Source organism: Lichenostomus cassidix, chromosome 4 (genome assembly GCF_008360975.1).
Source record: "Lichenostomus cassidix isolate B80296 chromosome 4, HeHo_3.0, whole genome shotgun sequence".
Taxonomy (NCBI): domain Eukaryota; kingdom Metazoa; phylum Chordata; class Aves; order Passeriformes; family Meliphagidae; genus Lichenostomus; species Lichenostomus cassidix.
The window spans coordinates 41,975,886-42,001,837 of NC_139484.1; the positions used below are offsets into that span (position 1 = coordinate 41,975,886).

A 25,952-nucleotide genomic window follows, 5' to 3' on the forward strand; every position below is an offset into this window, starting at 1 on the left:
CTGTTTTTTTTTTAACACACTCAATCGAAGATTATAAAACAATGAAAAATACTCCTTAATTATATACAGGTGATGAAGTGTGATAAAATCTGTATTTGTATTCTTTTATGGGATGAGTCCCTCAAAGAATGTGGGTATAGGCTGCTCTCCTGCTTGAGGCTTGCTAATGCGAGACACTTGCTCAGTGAACCAGAGACCAACCTGTAAGCTGCCCGTTTCTTGGAGAACTCATCCCCCATCTAAATACCAACCTAGAGCCTTCCTGTCTGTAATTACGGCCCTAGAAGAAGTGAGATGGATATAGATACAGAGTTTTCCTTTAGGTTATTAATCCAGATTAGATTTATGATACTGTCACTAGAAATAAATGTAAGCATAGCTGAGTTATAGGACTAACTTTGTCTCTTCAGAAAAAAAATTAACAAAATTAGATCTACTTTCAGAAGAAGCAGAAGTCATTTGATGTTGAAAATAAAAACATTTACTCCCCAGATTTTTTTTTTAAGATAAACTTATTTAAGTTACTCCTTAACTAATTCATTGTATGTTGAAGTTATGGTAATCAGTAGAATATATTCCAAATTTTTTCTATTTAAAAAAGGCTGCTTAAACTAAAAGCATGAAGCAGCACTTCAACACTTCAAACTTGTGGTGTGATCTGATAAGACTGGAACTTTAATGCTGCACATGGGAAGAAATTTGTTTTCTCCATGCCCTTTCCCTAGTCTCCTGCTCCTAGCTCACTGTTCCTCGCACATGTTACCCTTCATCTTGCTTGTGCAGTGTTGTGGTGCTACAAAGTAGGATTTGATTCATTCAGCTGTATCAGGTTAACTTACCCATCCCTTATTAAGTGAATTTTTAAATGTGTCCTTGCTCCCTTGTAAACCTTGTACTGATGCAAATCAGAGAATAGAAATGTGGGGTGGGATATGGGGCAAAGTAGGAGTTACTTGGGATTGCTACTAAATCCCCACAGTATTATGTGACTACACCTTTCAGGTAAAACCATACTTCCTGCTACTTACCCCTTCTGTTTTAAATGTTTTTGAAGTAAAACTGTATGTACACGTTTTGTGACTAAGTGGCAGTTTGTAAACCAAACCCGGTTGTCTATTTAAGCTAAAGGGAATAACTATTTTTTCCAGTGGAGTCATTTGAACACTTTGGTATTAAACTTCAGCCCCCAGATAAATCATTCTCTAGCTGTACAGTTGTTTGCTGTCAGGATTTTGTCAGACTACAGACAGACTACCTAAATCCAGAAAGGAAAGGACTTCTGAAGGTCACCTAGTCCAGCCCCCACTGCCTGTAATTGGGTCAGTACTGAATTCAGACTAGGTTGTTCAGTCTTTTGTCAAGCTGAGTCTTAAAAATGTCCAAATCCTAATGAACTTGTTTCTTCCTGAGGTACTAGCATATATGCAGCTATTTCTTAACCAGTTATTGACAGCATTTGTATCATTGGGCAACAAGAGAAGTTGGTGTAGTTGAATCCATTAAATACTCTGAAAAAGAGAAATGACAGTATAGTTCTATGTCAACGCTCACATGTATGTTGAGGGACAGAAGTGTGCTTCTGTCCAAAATGTACTAGTGTATGTATTATTCCTGGAATAGCCAAGAGCTTGTGAGTAGTGGATTGTGTTCACACAATGGCTGTTCAAGTGGGAAGCAGGGAACTCCCCTACAACCATGAAATGAAAGGAAAAAAATGCCATGTATAAAACACCAGTTATAAGATCCTTGCAACTTGTCAGAAGCTGAGACTTTGGTAATTTTTTTTCTGCTTGCAAAACCTAAGTTTTCAGTGGTAATGCACTAACCCAATAGAAAGCATTTCTTCTCAGGAGATTTCCTGATTGTCACCTGAACAGGAGACAGCAGAAGGAGAGCAGAACTTGTATCTCAAATACTCACATATCTCAAAATCTCACATTTTTGTGAGATTCTTTGCAGAGCATGGTAGCCTCGAAGTTACTGGGTTTGTTTATTTCAAAATGGTTGCCGAGCACTGTTCACCAGTGTTGGTGAATCTTAGCTGGAACTTGATGTTTTTGCTAAATTCAATGCATGTTCTCTAAAAGACAAACCAGCCTTGATCCAGTGTACTGAAGTGATTTGCAAAAGGACAAAGCCCCATTTCTGCAACTTTGGGCCAAATTTTCTGATTTGTTGCAAGCTAGATGCCTCACAATTATTTCCATAACTGTTAATTTTTTTCTTCATAAGAGAGGATGACACACTCATTCTAAGACAATCCTAATTCTCTACAGGTAACTTTTCCGTGGTGGTGTAGATTTCTATAGTACTGGATAGCAGGCAGTATGTCTTTTGCTATGTTTGTCTTCTGTCAGTGAAAACATTTATTAGAGTTTGAGACACAGAGTAAGATGTTTGACTTACCCGTTTTTACTGGAAAAGAGATATATCATTATGGAGCCCTGTAGAGGACTTTGAACCAGTTTAAAAATCAAAGCAACTGTTGTTTTTGTTCTCAGAAAACACACAGAGCCTTCTAATTTGGATGTATCATAGCCAGTGTGGAGTAACAGCCTGATAACAGTTGAGGTGTTACAGTTTGGGAAGAGTCATGTCTTTGCCTCACTTGAAGGGGAGTGGAGAAGCCAAGGAGCTTTGGTGTTCCCATGGAACATCACTCCAAGATTTTCTACTATCAAACCTGCCCTGGCAAGTGTATATTACCACCTGTTCAGTTGAACAGAAGCACTGTGACAGTTTGAGCCACAGGAAATTGTTTGAACAGCATCAAATAGAAATATAAATGATTTACAGTAAATATAAAAATGTGTATGCCCACCAATGCCTTTTTTACTTCCTACTGCTGACTGCAACCTATCTGTAAATATGTAAAGGAGCTTTACCTGCAAATATGACTTTTGATATGCTACAGCTTCATCTCCACTTCTGTCTTAAAATTACACCATTACTTTAAATTATTTTTCATTCTAAGAAACTTCACGTTGTTGTGATGTCTTAGCTCTGTCAAGATGAGAGTTCTATCAAGCCTTATAAGTAATTGAAACTCTTTGTGAATGTGAAAGTATCAATAATACTATTCTTCTGCTTACTGTTAAAGATTTGCAGAAATCAATGGAAACCATGTGAATCATCTGTGTAACAAAAATGTCTCTTGCTATCTGGTGGGGGTTTTTTGACATTTTAGGTACTCTTTTGTCTCTGATTTAAATCACTGGTATCCCTTCAGCAGAGTTATGGCCCTGTGCTTTACTTACCATTTCCTTGAATCTAATCCGGTGGTCACTCCCTTTTCTCTTGAGGGTCTTCTTGTCGCATTTAACAAGAGTAATGAAGGTTTGGGTGCAGAGAAGTTTGAGAGTATGAATTCTTTAGGATTATTTTGGACAAGTGAGACCTTTCCCTTATGAAAAGTTGATCATAGTGAAGGACTTTTCCTGTGTTCTGCAACTACCAGAAGCATGGGGAAAAGAATTCCCTATATGCTGTAGCAAATATGTGTATGCAGGTTTAGTGATACTTTGAAATACTGATTTTCTTTTTAGTTCATAATTTCTAAATTCCTGAAGTTGAATTTTGGCTTGATCTTACACTTAAATATGTGATTGAGAGAAGTTTCAAAAGTTAAAACCAGGCAGTGACAGATTAAGACTCAGTTTTTTATTGAGTGTTATTGCTGTTTATTGCACAAAGAACGGCTTCTCAGATGGAAAACTGAAACTGAATGGTTTCAATCAGTTTTCATACAGCTGGAAACATACATAAACTTGGTAATTCAGGACTTTATGGTATAGCCTTTCCCAATATTAGTGAAGCAGGACTAAAACAATTTAGTTCCACTAAGCGTTCGCAGTCCTTGAGTCTCTGTTCTGACACTGAACCAGGAGCCAACCCAAATATAGTTACTCCAAATAATTTTTCAGCTTGTACCATTCCGGTTATCTACCACATGACTCTTTAAAGCTGGATTGACATGCTGCCAAGAGGAAACAAAATACTTTAGAAGGCAAACATAACTTCCAGGTTCTCTGGACTGAAAGAGTCAGGTCTTTACTCAAAATCCTAGAATAGACAGTTACTTGTAAAAGTGCCAATATACTTTCTCATAAACAGGTCTGGAATGCACTAATTTCTGCAAATAAGGCTTAAAATTTAGTTTCAGCCAGTCTTTTTTATTTTACAGAGCAACCAGTTTCTTTTATGGATCCTAGAAGCAGGTTCCTCATACACTAATTTACCCAAGGTCATCTTAGTCCAGATTACTTGGTTTCAATCTCCTTTTCTTTTTAGTACATCTGTACAAATTAAAGTCTGTGTTAAAAGTGAACTTAAAACTTGCTTATTCCCCTTCAGCAGTGTAGGAAGGAGGAAACTAATACATGAGTCTCCACTGGGCATAAAATCTGTAGTCCATAGTATGACGCAAAGCATGTCCTTCATCCTTCTTTGGTTGTCCTCATCCATACCTCTCCACTGCATACTGACTGTATCTCATAACCAGTTCTCTAAACTGGGAAAAAAATTAGTGTAGCCAGAAGGACTTTTGTTCAGTTGATAAGTTAGTGAGAGTTTAGAAAATATTGTTAGTTGTGGGAATTTTGCTGTTTATTGTTCCTCCAATTGCTTGAGTTGGACTTGCCTGGTAATGTTTGCAGTCTACTTTGCCCTCACTTCCTGGACATCCTCAACACAAATGGTTTGGTGGAAGCTGCCTGGAGCAGTATATTTACTTGTGCCAAAACTGACTGCTAAACCTCTGCCTCAGGTGTTGGTTGTTCAGCTGCAAAATGGTCAATTCACAATTTGAAGCCAGAAAGGAGCCCTAAAATGATGTAATCTGAATGTAGTTTTGTCAATTTGCTTTTAGCCTTAACCACATACACTAGCAGAAAGACTGACCATAACTTTGACACCAGATGTCTTTTGTTACTTTTCATTAATGAGGAGCTCTTCCTGTGTTATAGGTGCCACTCTTGTTTTTGCAAGCCTTACTTAGGGTTCATCATAAAAACATATTTTGCAATAGAAAACTTCCTATTTATCTTTAGAACTCAAGTTGACCATGAGAAATGAGTAAATGTGAAAGGGTTTTTGTTTGTGAGGTAATATGAAATTAGTTGCAATGAATTATTTTAAAGCAAGTTGGTTGATTTATCACTATTGTGAATGATTTGGATGTGGTTCTCTGAGGTTTGAGGGGATGGGGAAGAAAAGGAGGAGTGAGTTGGAAATATTTGAGTTTATGGGTAATTCAGATAATCTGCTGGCTTCCAGAAGAGGGCATTTCGTCCTGTCAGCTTTGTTTAAGATGGCATCAGAGACCATACTCAAGGAAAGAAATTGTTCACATATGTTCCCAGACTTTTTACAAGCAATTTCATGGCTAGCCCCATTGAAGTTTTAATATGTTGTACCTGTACCAAAAAGCGTGATTGTACTTGCAGAGACTGATTCTAACAGTCAGCATATTGACGCTGTCAGAAATGTGGATGTATCTATAAGAATATTCTCCTTTAGGAGAGAGGTGTGCACTACTTCCCTGCAGGGGAATTTCTTCGTACCTAGTCATTTACTTGCAAGGACATGCTGGTGAATCTTCAAATAACTCTTTACCTGTACTGGTTAGTTCTGAATTCTCTCAGGGTGGAGAGATAAAGGAGGAGGGAAATACGCATAATTGACTTCCAGAAGAAATTTGTATTTGTTTTGCTGTAGTGAGCTTCCTCTTTCATTCAAGGAACACGTGAACTCCCACAACAGAAAACTTAAACGATTTGTAGATAATATGAGTTTAAAAACTGCAATCTAAATCAAGCACATTTCAGTGCCTGACATGAAGGCTGTGTGGTATAGAGAGCTGGACAATTATGAAAAACATGATTGGGTGGGGTTAGTGGTTTTCTTATGTCTGTTTACCTTGCAGTACATTCATTTGACTTCTTGTGCCCAGTACTCCTAAACAGACAGAACTTTACAATAGCTGTGTTAAAGCCAGTGGTTGGGATTGGATTAAGTCAGCATGCAGTTTGTGACAGTCTCCAGAGTGGGCAAGCTTTGCCACCACTGTGCCTGGGAAGCTGATGTAAAACTACCTGCTCTCCAGGGACAGGCTTTCCCTGGGATCATAGGAGGTGGCAGCATGACTATGAAGACATGGCGTCTCATGGGCCTGCTCTAGTTCAGTCAACAAAAGGAAAAAGTAAAACTGACAAAATCCAGCAGGCATTATGGGCAGACAGGTGGTGAGAGAGGGGGTGTGAGCTCAGACTTGAGGCCAGGGAAGAGAAGGGCTGTTTCTAGGTGCTGGAGAGGTCACAGTGCAAAGGGTTGAAGGGATGAGGAGGAAGGAAGAAGTCTGTGATTGTGGAAGGGTTTGACTTGGAGGAAATCTGCCACATTTTAAAGCTGTACCAGACAGGAAGGGGGAAGAGTGAAACTGAACACTAGGCATACACGAGACACTACTCTTCTTCTCTCTTCCCCTAAATGAAAACACCCCAGTCACTCTTCTGATTGTAGGATCATTTGAGAGAAGAAAAAGGATTGTTTTTGTTATTGGTAACTGCTCATAAATGCTCTGTAGTAGTGATGACCTGTTCTCCAGTTTTAGTCCGAGAATGTTTAGTTGCAAGAAGAAGAACACATGAACACCTACCTGACACCCCAGTTATATTTTTGGCGCTAGCTTAGTGCTGGTTCCTTGCTACCTGTCTAAGGATTATAGGGGAATGTGAAAAATGCTCTAAGTCTGTATCAGTGGAGAATTGAGTCTTGCCTTATTATATAAACTGTTGTCTGACCAGCTGTTATCCTCTAAACAAGTAAATTTCTCTCTTATAAATATTTCTAGACCCAGAAGTAACTTGACATTCCCTGGTTTTGTCCCTGTTTGTGTTAAACATTTGAGCATTCATAGCAATATAATGTAACTGTGTCCTGCCTTTTTGGTAATTTTGGTAACAATTTGAGACTTTAAAAGGGAGAGGTAATTAGAAAGACATTACCTTAGAATTATGAAACATACTGTAACCACTCTTTGTTCCTTGAAGGAACACTGATACATGTATAGCATAATAGATAGTATAGTTAATAATGCTGAATGGCTAATCAGGCAAACCGGGGAGTTTGCAGCCACCAGAAACCTCTCAGTGTTGCTACTGCTCTACACTGTTAAAAATGGCAACCATAAGCACTCTTACAGCTATGTTAAGATTGGTCTGCTGGAAACAATACCAAAGTCCAGTTTGTCTTTCCATTATTTACTTGCTCTTTTCAATAGATGCCAAAAAATAGCATGTTTTCATGAAGGTTGGCTCCCTGTGCTTTATCAAGACCTTGTACTGTAGGCTTAGACTGGGCTCTTTCACCAGCTAAGAAGTTTAGCATTTTTAAAACAGAGCCCTTTGGATTTTTAAACTCACAGGGAAAACCAGAAATGCGTAAAGCAAAAATCCAAAATTCAACATTGTCAAGAGATTAGGCAATGAAAGGTCAAACCAACTATTAGTGTTAGCTTAGGTTTGAACAAAAGCGGCCACAACAAAAAGCATTCTTCAAAAAACTCCTTTTGCACTTAGTGTGCCCAAAGCTTGTGTTTGGAAAAGGCTTTCAACCATTCATTTCCAGGTGCCATGTAGCTCCATGAATGCCAGTTGCTCAGTGTTCAGTTCTAGATGTAAAGTGTGTTGATGTGTTTTGAGATGGTGGCCGTGAAATTTCAGAATTTGTGAATACATATTTGACTTTACAATCAGCCTGGTGTAAACATTCTGTCAATTTGAGGTTTTTTAAGCTCCAGTGCTATTTAAAGGAAGCCTTAACTTTTTCTTGACAATAACCACCTGTGAAGGGTAGATATGAAAGGATGATTATTTGGGTAAGGATATGAAAGCTGACTTCAGAGCTTCTGGAAGAATGAGCTTTGTTCTTTGCTTATTTCCATTCCAATATAAGAGATACTTTAACATAGTTGAAGTAACATGATTGTTGCATGAAGACTTTTTTTCTAAAGAATTGCCAACTCATTAGTTCACTGTAGAGGAATGTGGTATTTCTGGTATCCCACTTCAGTGACTAGATTAAATAACTGATCAAAGCCTGTTACTTTGATGCTATTGCTTGTTGTCTTTATTATAATGGTTGACAAAATATCCTGCTTTTATGCTAGTTTCCAATATTTTTGTTTGTATACCATATCTTCCTGCTTCTGTCTGCAAAACATTTGCATTTAATTCTATGTTATGCCTTTCTTAGGGAATGGTACTTACAAAAAGAGCCTTTAAAACCGTTAGTTGAAGCAATACCTAGAGTAGTTGCTTAATGATCTTGCATCATGACTTAAAAGAAATTCTCCCTCAAGATTTTTTGAAAAATGTATGAGTGCTGAATGATTACTTTAATAGAAGCATTATAGGAAAGTAAAAAGCAGCAAAAGAACTAGGAGAAAAGTTTCTTGACCTGCTTTTGAAACTGGACATCCTAGAGCTTGCTGTGTCACTGGATGGGTTTGAGTTCAGGGCACTGCTACACTCCAGCCACTGCAGAGAAGTTGGGCTTGCTGCAAATCATGTATAGAGACATGCTGTACTAGACAAACTGAGATTTTCACATGCTTACTTTGACCCCTCTTGACTGCAAATCACTATGAAGAAAACAGGATTTTGCTCCTGTATGTTTTGGACTGGATGAACAAGTCCAGCACAATAGCAATCAAACATATTACCCTCATCTTTAGGTAATCAATTACAGCTGATAAAATGCATTTGTTCCTCTAGTTGCCTTTTGTAGTGTAGAACTTTAACTCAGTAAGTCATACAAACATAGCACACAGTGTTTGTACAGCGTGACTTTTTTCTGTTTGTTTTTTGGGGGAGTTGTTTGGGTGTTGTACCTTGTTTTGCTGAGAGGCTATTTAGAAAAGGAATTTCCGACTGGTCTAGATCAATTATTTTCCTGCGTGTTGACCCATTAATGAAACAAGATTTTAGAAAACAATGTGGAAAGTTTTGTAAAACTGTCAGGTTTGTTCTGTGACAGATGTGCAAATGTGACAGAAACATTTTTGGTCAAACACATAAATTTTTTCTGCTAAGTTGTCTGGAGTGCTGTTTCGGATGTGTTTTTAATAAGTGTGAATTTGTGGTTTGTGGTGTTCTCACAGCACAACAAAGCTTGTATGCTCTTAACATGTTCAATATATTCAACTGTCCCTTTCAGTAACTTACAAAAAATTCTGAAATATGGCTTATCATTTTGTCTCACGGATTTAATACCAGGCTACAGTAAAGCTATATACAGAATCAGAATTCTGCACAGTAATGTCAAACATAGTAAAAGTGCACCTCTGAAGAGAGATCTGATGCAAAGCTTGTTTAATTACACATTGAAGCTTGAGTGGTATATTCTGTGGCCAATACTATATAATATGCTAATGCAGGTTTAGTATGTGTTGTAAGCAAGGTTTCTCTTTTGTTACTGAATTGATCTGAACTGAGGGAAGTAGCTTGGAAATACCTTCCTTTACCAGCACTGTTCCTGGTTTTGCTTACTTGATACAAGATGTTTTAAGACAAGTTATCTAATCCTGTCACACCACCTACTGTTGAAAGGCAGACATTGGGCATGTTTTTCTTGTGTAAACTTCAGTGCAATCCCCTTTATGTCATGCTTTCTTGGGTTTGGTGCAAATTGAAGGCTTCTTGTTTGTTAAGAGTTGAAATTCTGTAGTAAAACTATTGCTGCTTTAGGTGAAATTACTAGCTAATGTTGTCATATTTCAGCAGTCTTTTAGCTTAAGTAAAGTTGAAATGTGGTTTATAATGACAAGAATAAAGGGAAAAGTATTCTCTTTAAATAGAAATTTGATTGTTCGAAGTCCAATCTGAGACACTGTAGTTGTCTCTTTTCTGGTAAACTGTCTGACAGACTTGAAAATGGCAGTGACATAAAAAATTAAGATATTTTAGATAATTTTTTTATAATAAATAACAAAATACTTTTAAAAAAGTCTGTCTTCCATATCTGTTTTTGTACAGAAATGAAAACCTCTTATCTGTATTGAGAAGGCTCTATTGAGATCTTGATATTGGAGCTGACAGGAGTCAAGTCAGAGCTGGCAAGAGAAGTCTAACTTATATGGGCCATTGAAATTTTAATTTAGGTGCACACTTCTCAGAAATAAACTAAAAGTTTAATTTGACTGAACTCAAATTTTCTTGTGTATTTGCTTTGTTGGTAGTGCAAGAGTGGGCTCCTTTTACACCTGTCTCCTGTATAGGTGCTTTTCCTATTTGATTAACCTTAGCTGTTGAGTGTTTGCATTCAACCAGCTCAGGTGCAAACAGGACTTAAAAATGTTTGGTTTTGAAGTGCTGTTAAACTAGTTGTGCAGAATTTGTTTTCAGTATATGAGTACAAAGCAATTTGATGCTCTTGTGCTCTTATTCCTTGAAAGGATATTATCTTTTAGAGTGTTCTGTCAAAGGGGAGAAGGGTTGTGAATCTGTGATTTGGGGAGGAACAAACAGAAGTATCCTTTCTTGGACTGTATTCGAAATGGAGGTTACATTTTTTTGGGATTGCCAGTTCAGCAAACCATAAAGTGAGGTAGGAGAATGCAAAAAAGACTTATTTTGTGCACAGATGTCTGCCTTGAAGGCCAGTCCCTAAAGCTCTTGACTTGTTTTTGGGGCTTTAAATCTTTGGAACTGTTTTTCTGCATTTACACCACTTCTTACCATGTTAATAGGAAGTAGATTAAGTAATTTTATATGCGTTTTTATTGTGTAAATATTTTTATTTGTAGATGTATCTGTAAAAGAAGCAATTGTTTCAGTTTCTTTCCTGTGCCTTTTGTTCTTCTTTCTCCCTCGTCTTTCTCCCCTACTTGACAGGTGTAGGATCTTTGCCAGGAGAGAAGCATGCCTCAGTGAAAAATTCGCCAACCTCATGGACTAGCTCTGGTAAATCCCTTGCCAAATCCAAAGTGCCTGTCAAAAGATCAGTGCTTGAGAGAACACCTAGCCTCTCATCAGCTAGCAGTGCTCAGAGTGAGCAAAGTCTTTTCAGCACTAATTGTAAGTATATGTGAAGGTTATGGGTTTTAACTGATTGATAACCAACATCAATTGCTTGTTGGAAAAAATCCTCTTGGAAGGGAGTCCTGTCTGAAAAATACCTATGTTAATTCATTTTTTATTAATTATCAGTTATTAGTATTATTTATTATTTATTAGCCTCTTTACTTAGAGCTTTCCTTTTTGAGACATACTGCCTGAAGGAGCTTTGATGAGTAGAGATTTTGGTACAACTTCTCTTCCATCCTGTAGCATTACATAACCAGCATGTCTTCCTGAGCAAGAATTTCCTAGTGTTTACATGTAGCCTAATAAGTATGAACAGAATGGTTTACTTGTCATAATATTTGGAACAGCATGTTACAGGTTTTTGATGATAAATGTTTTCTTGAACTGGTTTATACCTGCTTTCAGAGTTTTAGGACAAAATAGGTAGATGAAGTTACAGGCAGGCTAAGTGAAACTTGTTTTAGGAGAGAAGTCTTTACATGGGTAGACTTCTGTAATTTCTAAGGTAGCCGTAAGCATTGGTGTATGGTGTAACTGAATCCATCTTGATTAAAATTAGGGAAAAAAATAACAGGACCTTCTTTGTTTTGAAGTTCTACAGCAGTTCTTAAGAGTTCTGAGGGGGAAAAATGTGAAGGAAATAACATACAACTATCACATGTATTAGTATTCCCAGCTATGCAAATTCAAATAAGTACATTCAAATATTCTGTTACTATCATATCGTCTCTTGTATCTTGAAGATGGGGCAAAGGCCTTTTCTTTGTGCCAGATGTCACTTAAATCTGTCTTCAATGGACTGAAAAAGAAAACTATGATTTAACATATGTCTGTGGTTTATGTATGCGCATATGCATACATACGTAACTACATTTTCTTGTGCTCTTCAACCCACCCCCCCCACCCCCTGCCACGTAGTGCCTTCATTAAACTAAAACCTAACATATTCCTCAAAGGAATATGTGTAATTAAATATGCATGTGCATGTTGCTCTGTAGTGAGATCGGCTCTGATACTGTGACAGCCATGTTGACTTTTGCTGTTCAGGTTTAGGACAGTATCTGGAATTGCTAAGCAGCTTTGTGCTCTCTTCATTTTGCTCCCTTGTGTAACAAAGGAAAGGGTCATCGCTTCATAACAAAGGAGTGTATTCAGATTAAGTATCCAAACAGATGACTCCTTATTTAGCCTGATTTGCTAGCTGCTGTAATCTCTTTTGTCCACTGCCGTCAAGCTTACAATTTTTTCCACTCCGATTCACGAAGACCAAGCAAGAGCAGTATGAGAGGTTGAACATGGCTGCAGTCTCGTAGACTTTAAGCTTGCTTAGATCTTTTTTAAATGACTATACCAGGAGGACTCCGCAGTTGCACAGAAACTAATTTTTCTCCTATTATTTTCATCAATTCTACACTAACACCACCGACTGACTCAGGAAGCCACTATGATATTACCTTACTGACATTGCTGGTAGTGGGGTCTTACAGCTTTTGTATTGTTCCTTTGTTAGCCACGTTTACTGGGAAAAGAAGTAGGTTGTATTCCTTTTTATTTCTATTTTAAAGCATGTATTTTGTTCTGTAGAGGTTGGTAAATATATGCAATGTTTTGATCTGCTCATTTTCTGTGAGATTATTTTTCTTTAGAGAATTTTTTACACTTGATGAGAATTATTTATGTCTAATAGTAAGGTTTTGTGAGTATAATGATTTTAGATTATGTGTAATTCATATGTTAGTGAAATTGTTATGACTTTGAATCAAATTGGAAAGAACTAAGGAATTTACTTTGTGCTCTAATACTGAGCACAGTGCTGTTCTTGTTCTTATCTTTTTATTCTTTCATTTAGTCTACTATGCAATAATGTCAGGAAAACATTATGTCAGGAAAAAAATTATAAACCTAAAGTGTTTTTATTAGATTGGTGGGACACACAAAGATCAGAATGGGAGGCTTATGCTATGTGTGTCATGAAATTTATGACAAACTATTGTGATCCTGTCAACAATATTAAATCAAAAAGGTGCTTGGCTTGTTTGGAATTCGTCTTGTGTTAGCAGAGAAAAAAAAAAAATGACAAGAGAGCATTTCTCCTGCTGTGTCAGCTCAGCCCTTTGTTACAGGATGTCCTTGGATTGATAATTCCATGTGACAGCCTTAGGGTTTGGGGTTTTTTTGTGTAATAAGCACTTGAACTTTATGATTCTTTTCTCTAAAATGACTTCGTATTTGAGAAGTTCAGAAACCATGAGGTTTGAAATGCTGTTTTTTCTAAAAGCATATTTTGCATGCAAACAGTGAGTTTGAGCATTGACAACCAGATTTTTTTAACAGTAATCTCAGTTTTAGTGCTGGGCTGGGTATACTATCCTTTGAACATACTGAAGTGTTTGAATTCTAAGGTTAAGAACAAGAATCCAAATTTTAATTGCATTAGAATAATTACATGTAGTAAATAGTCTTTCAGAAGTTAAAAAGCTGATCCTAGCAGTTGACCTAGATCTGCATTTTTGTACAGTCAGTACTTCATTAAAATTTTTCTAATCAACTTGAGTTTTAAAACTCTTCAGATCTTTTCGGGGCCAAGTTCAGTTCGTACTGATCAACTGTTCATGTGTTTATTCAGGATTGCAGTAGCTGATCCAAATTCTATGAATAAACAGCTTTGAACCCTAAAGTGATCAAACTCTGTAAATTTGAGGGATTTTGGTGGTTTTTTTTTTTTTTTTCCCTGCACACAGCCTGGTTAGCTGGCTCCAGAGCTTTTAATAGGACAGAACAGTGCCCTAACTAGTCCTGCATCAGAAGGCTGTTCGCTTACCCAAAGCATTACTTCTGTGGTGTGCTGTTGGTTTAGAAGGAAGTAGCACACTAGTTTGTAAGCAGTTGTTCTGAGCAAACATCCTTAATTTAGTGATTTACAAAAAAAAGTTAAGGACTGCTTCATGCCTTGTGCTTTACTAAAACAAATTGGTTTTAATTATCTGATGTTGATCAGGGTCAGATTCCTACCGAATAACTGTGTTTCTGATGTGTTATACAAATTGTTTCTCATGTATAGATTATTTTGCAAATATTTAGCTTTTGTGCATTTAGAGAGGCTCCAACTTCCTTTTCTTAAGAAAAGAATAGGATGGCTTCAGTTGCATGTGTTTCTTAAAGGGAAACCTCTTCCTGTGGCTGAAAATATTTAGTGGCCAAAAAGCATCTTTTTGAAGTAGTTAATTTACATGGATTATGCTAGTCTGTTTAAAGACACTGAAATAATCTCAAGACTACATGTTCCATCTTTTGATTAACAATATTAGACATGTAGTTCACCTTGCCTTTAAAAAAAGCCAGTCTCATTAAAATACTAATCTGAGGCAAAACTGGTAATATATGACAAAAGCTTCCCCTTCTCCTGTTTGTTTGGGTTATTTTTAATGACTGGAGAGAAAAGCAGCCCTGTGACAAACAATTCCACAGTGACTTAATTTTTGCTTTTCTCTGGTAAATGTTGTCTGAATTTCTTACTCTTTAATGTGTTAGTATACATCATTTTTTAGTGCCCAAACCAAAGTCTACTCAATCTGTACTTAGTTTAGAAATGCTTTCTTGTTTTTTCTGGAAAACTGAAACAATGTTTTTCCAAAATCCCAGTTTTTTGTTTTTCAAGGAAAAATTTCCATTGTGACCATAAACTCAAACCTCTTTCAAGGTCCTTTACTCTCTAGTAAAACAGACTTGGCTTATGATTTAATGTTCCCTAAACTGTATATGCCTAGAGCAAATTCTTTGTGATTTTTTTTGTGCAGCTACAAGTGCCCCAGTCATCAGGAATGCAGAATGGCCTTCAAAACCAGCCTGTCAGAATGGCACTTCAGGATCTGTCCCTTTGAAAGCATTACCAAGACCTAGACTGCACTCATTGAGGTCAACTCCAAAAGGTATATGAGTCTGTTCGTACACAGAGGAGGTAAAATCACATCATTGGTGCTTCAAGTGTTTTAGACTTCATAGGAAGGCTGAAATATTCTTTGTATTGTTGTAATTAATGGGAGTATTTCAGGGAAATGAAGAGGTCTGCACTGTGGTAAGGCTCAGGTTTGCATGGTACAGGGAGTAAATGCACCTTGGTACGTGACAGAAGTCACCACATGGGGTTTGCATGGTTTTAAGAAGACTTTTTTTTCTTCAGAAAGTTCAGGCACAGACTTTGTCACTGCTGGTGATCTTCAGAATAGACATACCCTGAATTTATCCTGAGCGTATGGTTGTTCTTGTCCTTATGCAGACTTTGTATTATCTTCACCCCTTTCAGGACTGAAAGGGCCTTGGGGGAGGGGGATATATTTTTGAATAAGGTATTATTAGATGTGTCTTCTTCTGTAGATCAGTGACCTTGTTCCATCTTTCCAAGGGAAGAGTCACAGAAACGTAGCTTTTCATGCTGCTTTTTCTTGATATTCTTCTTACTGGCTGAATTGGAAGCTTTAATGGAGACAAGACAATTAATTGTGTTTCATCATCTTTTGCTAAAAGAAACATTAAATGTACTTCCTGGCTTTGTATTAAACATTGCTCAGGCTTCTATTTCTGTTTGAGCTAGGACCTCTTGATTTGCCCACAGTTGTTCTTCCACTCAAGCCAAAAACACCACTTGACAACTCATTCTCTGAGGAAAATTAAAGACATAATGGGAGCAGATAAATAAGCTTGCTGTGTCTCTGTCCTAAGTCCTAGCTGTAATCAGCTTGTTTCTGACCATCTTTGTGATGAACTGGTTATTGTAATTGGATAAACCTAATTAAATACAGTACTCCTGCTTTAGACTTAAATTTTAAGCTGGTATGTGACATAATTGAGAATAAATAAAAGATGCCTGCCAAATGTCTTTCTGTAATGACATGCCTTAAAAGAATAAACAGTGAAAAGAAACAGAGTTTGCCACACAGTTTTAATCACTTTGAAACAAACGTGAATGATACGGCTTTCTGACAAGCTGATGCTTTCTGCTGTGGTCCAACACATGCAGCACATCTATGCATAGCTCATCATCTTCAGTGACCTGGAAGTGTGCCTTCAGCACCTGCAGGAGCAGTGTGGCCAAAGGAAGCTGGTATTCCCCTTCAGATCAGTGTTACCTGGAATACTGTGTTATGTTTTGTGTTCTTCCCAGACCAAGAGGGTTGTTTTGAAACTGGGAAGATCCATTGGAGGCTTAGGAAGATGTTTGGGGTCTCTGTCCAGTGAGGAGAGGCTGAGGGAGTTGAGCTTGTGTAGTGAATAACTTGAAAAGGACAGCTATAAAAGTTGTGGTGCCAAACTCTTCTCAGTAGCACCAGTTATGTGGCAATTGGAAGTGTTTGCAAATTGTAGAGTGGGAGATGCATCCTTGCCCAGTGGGGACATAGAGCTGCCCTCCTGGAGGTTTGCAAGGCTCATCTAGCAAACGCATGGTCAACTGATTTTGTCTTACTGGTAACCCTGCTCTGAGTGGTAGTCTGGATTCTGGCCTCTGGAGATCTCTTTCTGCCAGTGTTTCCTTAGCTGCATTGTATTTACTGCTGTTTGAGACTTAAATAACTCAATCTTAGTGCTAAAATGAAATCTTTACTAATATTTTCTCCTGATTAGAAGCTTTTTAAAACTATCTTTTTATTTCTTCCAAGGTGATTTTTAGGTAAAATAAGGCTAAGTTTAAATATAGTTGAAACGTTCTAGAAGGTTTCTCTTTTTGTTCTTGAGTACATCCGTGCATCTTGTACTTAACTGTAAATATGTAAGATATGTCTTTAATTGCTGACAGTTCTGCTTTAAAGTTCACCTAAGCTTTTACTTTTAGGAGCCAAGACCAGGTCTGCTTCACTGAACCAGTGCACACCAAAACCATCTGGGCCACTGAATTTAGCAAGGAAAGTCAGCGAGACTAGAGGTAAACTACCTGTTGGGTAGTCAGTTTTTTCACATTTTCTTGAATCTCTCTATCTTGAGAAGGAGCAACTATTCTTTATGACTTCAGAATAATTGAGATAGTTGGCTCATTTTCTTTGCAGTTCACCATGTTGGAAACTGGCCCTGCAAAGTTCTGTTCCTTATGTATTTGCTTTAGGGACATTCATTTAGGGACAAGTACTATCTGCATGAAACTTGTATCCTGTATGGACTAAAAATACAGGATAATGTCTGTTAAATTATGTTCTGTCATCTGCTTATAAGGTTGTGTGCTTGTAAGACACAGTGTAGAATAGATTTTGCCAAGTTTGTGTTTAATTTAAGCAAGATTCTTGTGAGAGCATGCTGATCAGCTCTGGCTGTTGAGGTTATTTACTCCACTTTATGCTTTGTATCAGACATTTGTTTTCTCTCTAACTTTGAATTAAAATTAGTCACTTATGCCAAAGTGAATCAATAGAACAGATATGAACCTTTGGACAAGCTTTGTGAGACCCTGATTTCCCTTTTGGGAGCAAAGCTCTATGTGCAAAGCTGAGGCAGGGGAAACAAGTACAGTGGCAGTACAAAGCAGCTTTTTTCCTGATGGAACCCATGCTCTGTAGGATCACACACTATTCCTAAAGGATGCAGAAAGGTGTTGTCAAAAGAATTTTTATGAACTTCTGCACGTGACTTTTGCACTTACACCCAGCAGTCTGAAAGATTGCTTTCATTCAATATCCTTCAAAATAATAAGGTTCATAGGTCAATTTTCACATAAATTTTAACTAATACAGTGAGGGTGGATTAACTTTCACAGTGCTTTCATTTATATCTAAATTTATCATTAACACATTTGAGAATGTTGTTATTTGCATAGAGAAGCAATAAACTAAAGTAACTGTAGCATACAGGAGGAAAATAATTGCTATAATGCCAGTATAGATTATAGTTTTTTATTATTTATGGTCCTCTATAAATGGGTGTAGTAAAACAGTGCTACCTCACTTAAATGAAATCTAATAATTGTAATGGAATAATTGTAACTGGGAATGCATCCTGCAGTTTCCAAGTAGTTTCTTAAAATGCTAAATCTTTCTGAAAAACATGCCATTAGGCATCACAAGAAAGAAACTGAAATTGCAAAGTTTGAGGAGCTGGTGTAGAAACAATCTTGAAGAAAGGTAGCCCTACTGCCCCCTTACTGTCTTGAAGTATAATTTTTTTTGTTGGTTTCCTTTTTGAAGGTACTCCTGGAAGAATTATACACCAAAGCTTAACTTCTTTGGGTCCTGGTGAGTTTTCTGAATGCATTTTTATATTTTCTGTGGTGCAATTCAAAATAGGTTTTTACATTCTATTAGTAAATTGGTTCACTTCTAGGAAGAACAGATATGCAATGGATAATTCTGTAAACTATCTCTAACTCTAGTTTCAAGGAATATGGAAAAAAGCCCACATTCCTGGGTTTTGTCTGCTTCTTGTCTCCTGGCTACCCAAATCTTAGACTGTGCAGTCTGTTCTATCTGTCACTCTGTTTCCAGTGAAACTTTAGGAGGTTTAAACTGTATACAAAAAAAAGTATGGAAATGAAACTTGGGTGTAGTTTTTGCTTTTTTAGTCAAAGTAAGTAATGAATGAACTCATGTGTTGCAGCTTTGAAAAAAATGTAAACAAACAGAAGAATCCTGCAGAGCCTTCATTTTCTGGAAGGTTCACTGTAGATAACCTGTTGGTGTGAGCTGTAAACTACATTTGTGTAAGATGTTAAAATTATCTGAGCATGTTGATGTGTGTGTCTGCTCACATGGCAGAGGGAGAAGTTGCAGCTGATTAAGTGGCAGATGGCGTTTCAAAATCTGGCAGAGTTTTAAGGACTTCATATTGGGTTTGTTTTTGGTGTTTGCGCCAGTCAGGACACCTGGTGCTAATTTCTGTCTGCCAAGAGACTGAAAAATCTTCAGATGATGCTTCTACTTGCAGCAGTTTCCAGGTCTTTTCAAGAGAGTTGGCAGCCTAAGTTAGTTTCCTGAGCATCAGTGTGTATTTGCTGAATTAAAAGCTACTTGTAATTAATTACTCATTGAAAAGCCTTTTTTGAAAGATACTGAAGATCACTGGAAAGCCCTGTGTTCCCTGAGTGAATAGCAGATGTCTTTCTGAAAGAGGTGCTGTAGCCAAGCAGATGTTGTAAATTTGAGTCTGGAATTACTGGGCAAATCAGTTCTGACCTGTAATGCTGGACTGTGGCATTATTTTTTAAATTTCCTATAGTCATAACACAAGTTTAATGCTTTTGTCTTTTACTCTCTAGGGTATCAAATGTCTGCATACTAATTGGGGCAGAGTACTTTGATATCTTCTGTTAAAAATCAGGGCTTCTGTCAGACTTTGCACAAAGTGCTTGTTCTGTTTGTTGCTTTTATTGGTACTTGGCTAAACTAATGTTAGTTTAGGTAAAGCCTGATGCTGAGTTTCAAGAGCTCAAACATAGTCTGTTGTATAAGCATGTAGAGGATGATTCAGCTAGCAGCATAATGTCTTGATCAGCTCAATTGAGGAAACTCCCAATAAGCAATAAAATCACTTTCTGGACTAGAAAATAGAAAAGTAAATTTCTCTTACACTTGCTTACAATAGTCTCAAAATATACCTTTATTTCCCCCTAAATTTAGTGTGCACATTTTCTCTACTTTCCATGCAGAAAAGTAATGTTCCCTCCTTTTTACTGGTTTCGTAGAATTTTGCTTATGATTCATCTTTTCTGACCTAATAAAGCATGTAGCTACATAGCTTTGAAGTGTTGGATTTGATGCCTTAAAAACACAGCCATAAATTCCAAATTGGCTGTAATATTGAGCAATTCTTTAGTAAATGCTCTTTACTCATGCTTTTGCCAGTAAAATGGCTGTATTTCAGTGTTTGTCTTAGCAAACCTGAACTGCTTACTGTACTGAGTCAGTTTCCAAAGCTGGAGTTACTAACCATTCAACTTAATGCATTTTTAACTTATACAGAGCATTAGTATAATTTCTCATTTATGAATGCAGAGCTTTCTGGTGGAGTATTTTGCATTTTTGAGAAGTTTTTTCCATCCTTACAGTTGCAGATAGTTCTTACAGAATAAAAATACTGTGTGACTGTATGGATATTCTTCAGTACAATGTCTTACATTTTAAGAAAAGACAAATGATCTTTTTTGAAATGAACTGAAATAATGCCAGCCAGTACCATGTAGAATGAGGCCCACTATCTTCTTTTTTTTTTTTTTCTTTTGGCTTTGATATTATAGTGAAGCTTTGTTCTAGTGAGTGCAGCTAGTGTAATGCTTTTGTTCTTTTATTTCAGTGCCATAGTTAAGTCTACAGTTTTTAGCTCTGTCTAGTGAGGAGTTCCAACCCCAGTTCTATTTCCTGCCCATGTGCCCAGGACTAATTTGTTGCAGCAGGACTCTGATAATTGATTACGATATTAAGGCTTTAATTAAATGTCTAGCTCAGTTTTTCATGCTGCTTTTCACATTTCTTCAAGGATGAAAAAACAGGCTTTTCTAGATATGGTGTCCCCTTACTGTTGGTGCTGTTTCTTCATTTTCTATTTGTTTACAGCAGTGATGCAGCAGCCACAATCTACTTGACAAAGCAAGCCACACCATACCGTTAGTGTGCCTGTAAAACTGTTTCTTGTTTGTGTTAAAACATTCACAAGGCTTCTTTTTCCGAATTCTGCATTTTTCATGGGTGATGTTCAGTGCATCAAATAAATTCTAAAATTTCTGTGGTGTATTTCTTCAGCACTGGCTTTAAAGCTAAGGCAGAATGAACTTCTTGAGAATAATGTTTTAGCATACTTTTTAACTCATTAACTTCAAGTAAGGAAGTTCATGTGCACTTACTGTAATGTCTTAATGTAACTATGAATAAAAATTTTGCCTCTTATGAGATGGAATTTTAAACCAGGTGCAAAACTGTCTCTAAAAATGCATAAAGTTAGTGTTGTTTCCTTTTTTCTTCAGCCCTTTCTCTAGAAAAAGCTGCCTCTGTCTAATCCCTCTGCAGTGTATCACAGTGCAGTGTGTGTGGATGCAGTGGGTATTCACATCTCAGGTCTCTGCTATTGACCAAATGTTAAGGATAAGTTACAATGCAGTAATCTCTGAAACTACGTAAGCCAAGCAAAAGCAAATATCCTGTTTGGCAGTTCCAAAGGTAAAGCAATCATTTTGGGAATAAAGCATGTGAATATTTGGCTTATCCTGTTGTTCCATGACCACAAAAGGAATCTGTGGTGTATTATGGATAACAAGTTACACTTTTGTGTGTGGCATAAGACTGTTGTTAGGAACAGCTGGGAAAACTGCTGGATACACTTGTAAAGTGTTATTAAATATGAACAGTGTGATTTATGTCATATGTTGTAGCACTGTGATGGAATATATATTCTGGTTCAGACAAAAGTTGGAGGCATACTTTAAAGTTCAGTTTGTACCCTTTTCTTTCATGCTCTTAGTCATCCCTGTTGAAACTCAGAGAAAACAGTTCTTATGTTGTTGTTTCTTTGATGGGTTACCCTCAAAATATTTGCACTTTCCCTGTCTGAAAAACAAGGATTAATGTACATCACACTCTGATTGTGCTTTAATAACAACAAGAAAGACTTAATGTTTTTAAATTACACGTTTTACTGTGTCAAAATGTGTATTTTCTTTAAAAATTGGGAAGACTATTCTGAGAGCTGATGCACATTGTTATGAATGCCAGATACTTAGGTCTTCAGTTGACCATCTGTAGTATTCAGCAGTGTATGGCAAATAAGCCCAACTGATGAGGTATATGTGCTCAAGTGACTTATTTGGGTCATGTTTCTCCTTTTGTATCTGATCAGAAGATCCTTTGGGGTTTGTTATTGATTGGGGGGTGGTGTGTATTTGCTTATAAACATTTTTGCACATGTAGAAGAAACTGTGCAGGCAGTGGCGTTGTTTGGAGACTTGAAAATGCCTTGATACATATGTGAACATATATGCCCTGGCAGCCAAGAGGTCCAGGTCTTCCACATTGCAGAAGTAGGACTTCTGACTAGCTCTAACTGGAAATTTCACTATAAATGTATTGGATAGACTGGATTCTCAGTCTCTGGTGTTAAGGGCTTCAGCATTTGTAAATAAGTTGGGTTCACCAGTTTTTCTGTCTCTGTCCCTATCTCCAAAAGAAAAGCCAGGAAATCCTGCAGAAGAAATTGGAACAGTTTTGTCTGCTCTGGGGTGACACAGGAACAAGATTAGATTCTGTATCCATTTAATGTAGTTCATGTTTTGCACCCTGGAAATTCTGGGAGTTGAGCAATGTAAATTTGTGTTTTCCCTTTCTCCCTTGAAAAGCAACTAAGAGATCAGGCTTAAACCTCTTTTTGCAGGTATTTTACTGTGGTTGGACTATTTGGTTGCCTTTCTATCTGCAATAAAAAGCTGGCTATAGTCTTTTTTTAGATGTTTTTTTCATCTATGTGAACTATGAGGACTGTCTGAATGACTCAATTGTCTCATGATCTAGCCTTAGAATACCTTCAGGCTAATGCTCTTATAAACAGACAGCAAAGCTACTAAGTAGTGTAGCTACTGCATGTGAACCAGCTATGAAAGCTGGCATTTGTTTTGCCATTTCTATATAAGTAAAGGCAGAATCAATCTAAATGTATGTGGAGTTTCTTAATAAATGTATTCATTGGAGACATATAACAATTTTTATTTTGAAGAGTTAAGGGAACAACTACAAACCTGAAATAATCTTTGAAACACAATAGCTGTTGCCTTCTTGGCCAGATTTTTCCACTGTTACTAAATTAAGTATAGTACAACAGCTGGATCTAAGGATTTAATTTCTTAAGTGAGTGCTACAATGCTCCAGAAGTCTTCAAAGTGAAATGGCTGGTGCTGATGTTCAGAGAATGCAACCCTAAACTCTGAAGTCATCTGTTTTGAGTGGGGGTTCTTTTTGTTTTTATTTTTAAAAAAATGGTGTTTTCCTGATGTAGTGTGTTTGTGAGAAGAGACAATAGGATGCAAAAAAAGCCAGAGGTACATAACAACGCAGTCTTAATGTATTCCAGATTGGTCCCTTCAGCTGTTAGGTAAGTCTGTCTGTGTATTTGCATTCATGTTCCTAGTGTTCTTCTCAAACTTGTGAAATTTGGTCTTGTGAAAATGAACAATTTGAGGAGGTTGTCTGTTGTTCCATGCTAATAGTCAGCGCTGTTCCTTGTGCCTTCCACAGAAATTTTTACAAAAAGCAACAAATTCCAAACCCTCAAGGATTGCTATGGAGTCACATATGGGCCATCTACTTCCAGTGGTAGTGGTATTCTGCAGGCAATTTCTCAAATTGGTAGACTGTAAATGTTGGGATTCATTTTAAAATTGCAGCAATGAGGACTTGTTGTGGGTTCTATCAGTTTTCCTATAGTGACAGACAATGATTCATTCAGGCCTTTTGTAGCCAAACTGAAATGGTTTTCACACTATAAGGTCTGTTTCTTCTGTTAATGCTTTTAAGTAAGGACCTGTTTTCTGGATTGCAAGTCAGATATTTCAGAGATGTTTGTTCTTATTTAGTTTCAAACTTCTGTGAGAAACTTGCTCTCGAGCTGCATGCAGCCGTACTCCAAACTCCTGGTGATGCAAAAGTATGCTACAGGCTTTCTGCAGCAGGAATATTTGTAGTTTATTTCTGTGGTGTTTATTCTGTTGTGGGGAGGAATGTCTGTGGCTCTCTTTTCTGGTATTTATTTTGATCTTTCTGAATAACAAGCCACACAGGAGAACAGCACAGAGCTTTGGTTTTCTCACACTTGTTTAAGTATTGGATAGGCCAGCTTCTGTGTGTGTGTAGAGAGGGCAGCTGAAAGAGATATCTACAGATTGCATCAGCTCAGTTCAAGAGATAGTTAAAGAAAATTGCCGTGTTGGGAGCTGGAGTTCATTGGACCCTGTTAGGGGATTAGGTGGATTTAATACCTGAAAGATCATTGAACTGTCTGAGAAACATGAAACTCGTAGTCTTGTGTCAAAGATGGTTAAACAACTTGTACATCTGCCTTTTTTTGTCTGCATGCCTGGGGTAATGGAGAGCATACAATGCCCACAGAGGCAAGCAAAAGACAGTGAGTTCTCTTGAATGTGCTTTGTGCTCTCCAGATAAACCATTAGCATGTCTTAGGACATACACCTGCCTAAATTGACCTTACTTGCAATGTTGCTCTTTATTAGAGGCTCTCTGGGTATTGTTATGAGGCCATGGATGAAATACACTTGCAAAGTGATTGTAAATCAGTATTGTGTGAATAAATAATTAATTGCTCTGTAAGCTATGGCCTTAGTTTAAACATTTATTTTTCGTCTGTTCCTTGAGGCTTGAGTTCACAAGAACTTAATCATACACCTGCCTTGTTCGGAACCTCAGAAGTCCCTAGCAGAGAGGTGATTGGGAGTTTTTGTCACATCTGGCTGGTTCATTGAAATTTCATATTTTAGGGTGTGTTACCCTAATGCTGATGACATTGTACACTGTTGTAGAGTAGCAGCTCTGTAGGATTTTGACTGAGGCAGTCTAACAAAAATGCCATTTTGAAAGGCAAATCATGTCTTGCAAATGCACTTCCCTTAAGTCAGAATTTAAAAATTAAATTATTATTGCAGTGTTTTGTGGCTGCTCTCCATTGTGAAGAGTGCAGATAATGTAAATACCAGTGTTGCATGAGGGAGACACAGATCAGCCTGATTCTTGTATCAGTTTGTCTGGGAATCCACTGCAGCATCACCTTCAGTTTGACAGGCTGCTGAATTTATAATGATTAAAAGCTTCTATGTACAGAAAGAAGAAACATAAATTATTTAGGATTTTAGTTCCTGCTCTTAGGAAGGAAGATGTTTCCTTTTTCTTCAGGGGAGGATTTGAGCTTAAAATTAGTCTTTGAAGCTGTAGTTTGCATTCACTGTGGCAGCAGGTACTGTTGCCTACAGGAGGATTACTTTTCAAACTGGAGCACTGGCTAGAGCAAGGTGATCATAGGAAAGTGGAGTGGGGGCAATAATTTTCCAGAAATAAAAATGAGGACACAGATGACCCTTTGGCTCCTAGTAGGTTCCTGCTTCTTGCATCTCTCTTTGCATAAGCAATCACCCTTCAGCTCTTCCTGAAGTAAAGCATGCCAGTAAAACCCATCTGCTCTGCACTGCTCTTGCTGTCTTGTGACATGGAGCCAAGTGTCCTTTACATGGGCTTCTTGGATCTAAAAATGTAGCTCCTGATTTAGACTTTTATACAATGAGACACTTAACTGTGTTCTAATGGCATTCTTAGTGATTGTTGGATGAGGAAAGAGGGAAAGGGACAACAGAAACACAAACACCATGGATTTGGCCTTGTGAGGCTGAATTGAGAGCCTATAGATGCAAGTGCACTTTGCTCCTTTTTTGTCGTATTACTAATGTTCCCAGGGAGTGGCAGATACACTGAATCTGCTAGGGTTAAAATAGATCTGGCCCCTCCATCAATCTGATGGTGTCATCAGGTACTGATGTATTTAGCAACCCAAACTGAATTATGTGGTCATAACAGGATAGAGCCCCTTTGTTCATGTTGATCACCAGTTCTGCCCTTGGAGTCTGAGGGAAGCAGCAAGGTGCTAGTAAATAAAATCTGTCTGTTCTTTTGTCCTCTGTATATCGCTTCCTATTTTATTCTGCTGTTTTCTGGTGCTCTTTTCAATCACCCTTTTCTAATGTCAAGAAAGAAAAAGAGCCCTCTGTGATCCTCATGTTATGCATGAAATGTAGACAGTGCATGTTCTTGGCATGCTGTGTTAAGATCCCATGGATTAAGCCCTGGCTTTGTAGTCTGCCAGCACCAGGCACTAGATGGCTATCGTGGGAGTACAGACAAGGGTGGAAAG

General features: G+C 37.5%; 1 protein-coding gene across 6 annotated transcripts in view; it reads left to right on the forward strand.

The window, feature by feature from the left end:
* The window catches only part of MTUS1 (microtubule associated scaffold protein 1), a 116,657-nt gene that overhangs the window by 38,016 nt on the left and 52,689 nt on the right, over positions 1–25,952 (forward strand). For all 6 annotated transcript variants that reach the window (XM_085058850.1, XM_085058851.1, XM_085058848.1 and 3 more), the window contains 4 exons: positions 10,893–11,075; positions 14,882–15,013; positions 16,912–17,001; positions 18,251–18,298. In XM_085058850.1, coding sequence (XP_084914976.1) covers positions 10,893–11,075; positions 14,882–15,013; positions 16,912–17,001; positions 18,251–18,298 — 453 coding nt within the window. The remainder of the gene's footprint in view (positions 1–10,892; positions 11,076–14,881; positions 15,014–16,911; positions 17,002–18,250; positions 18,299–25,952) is intronic.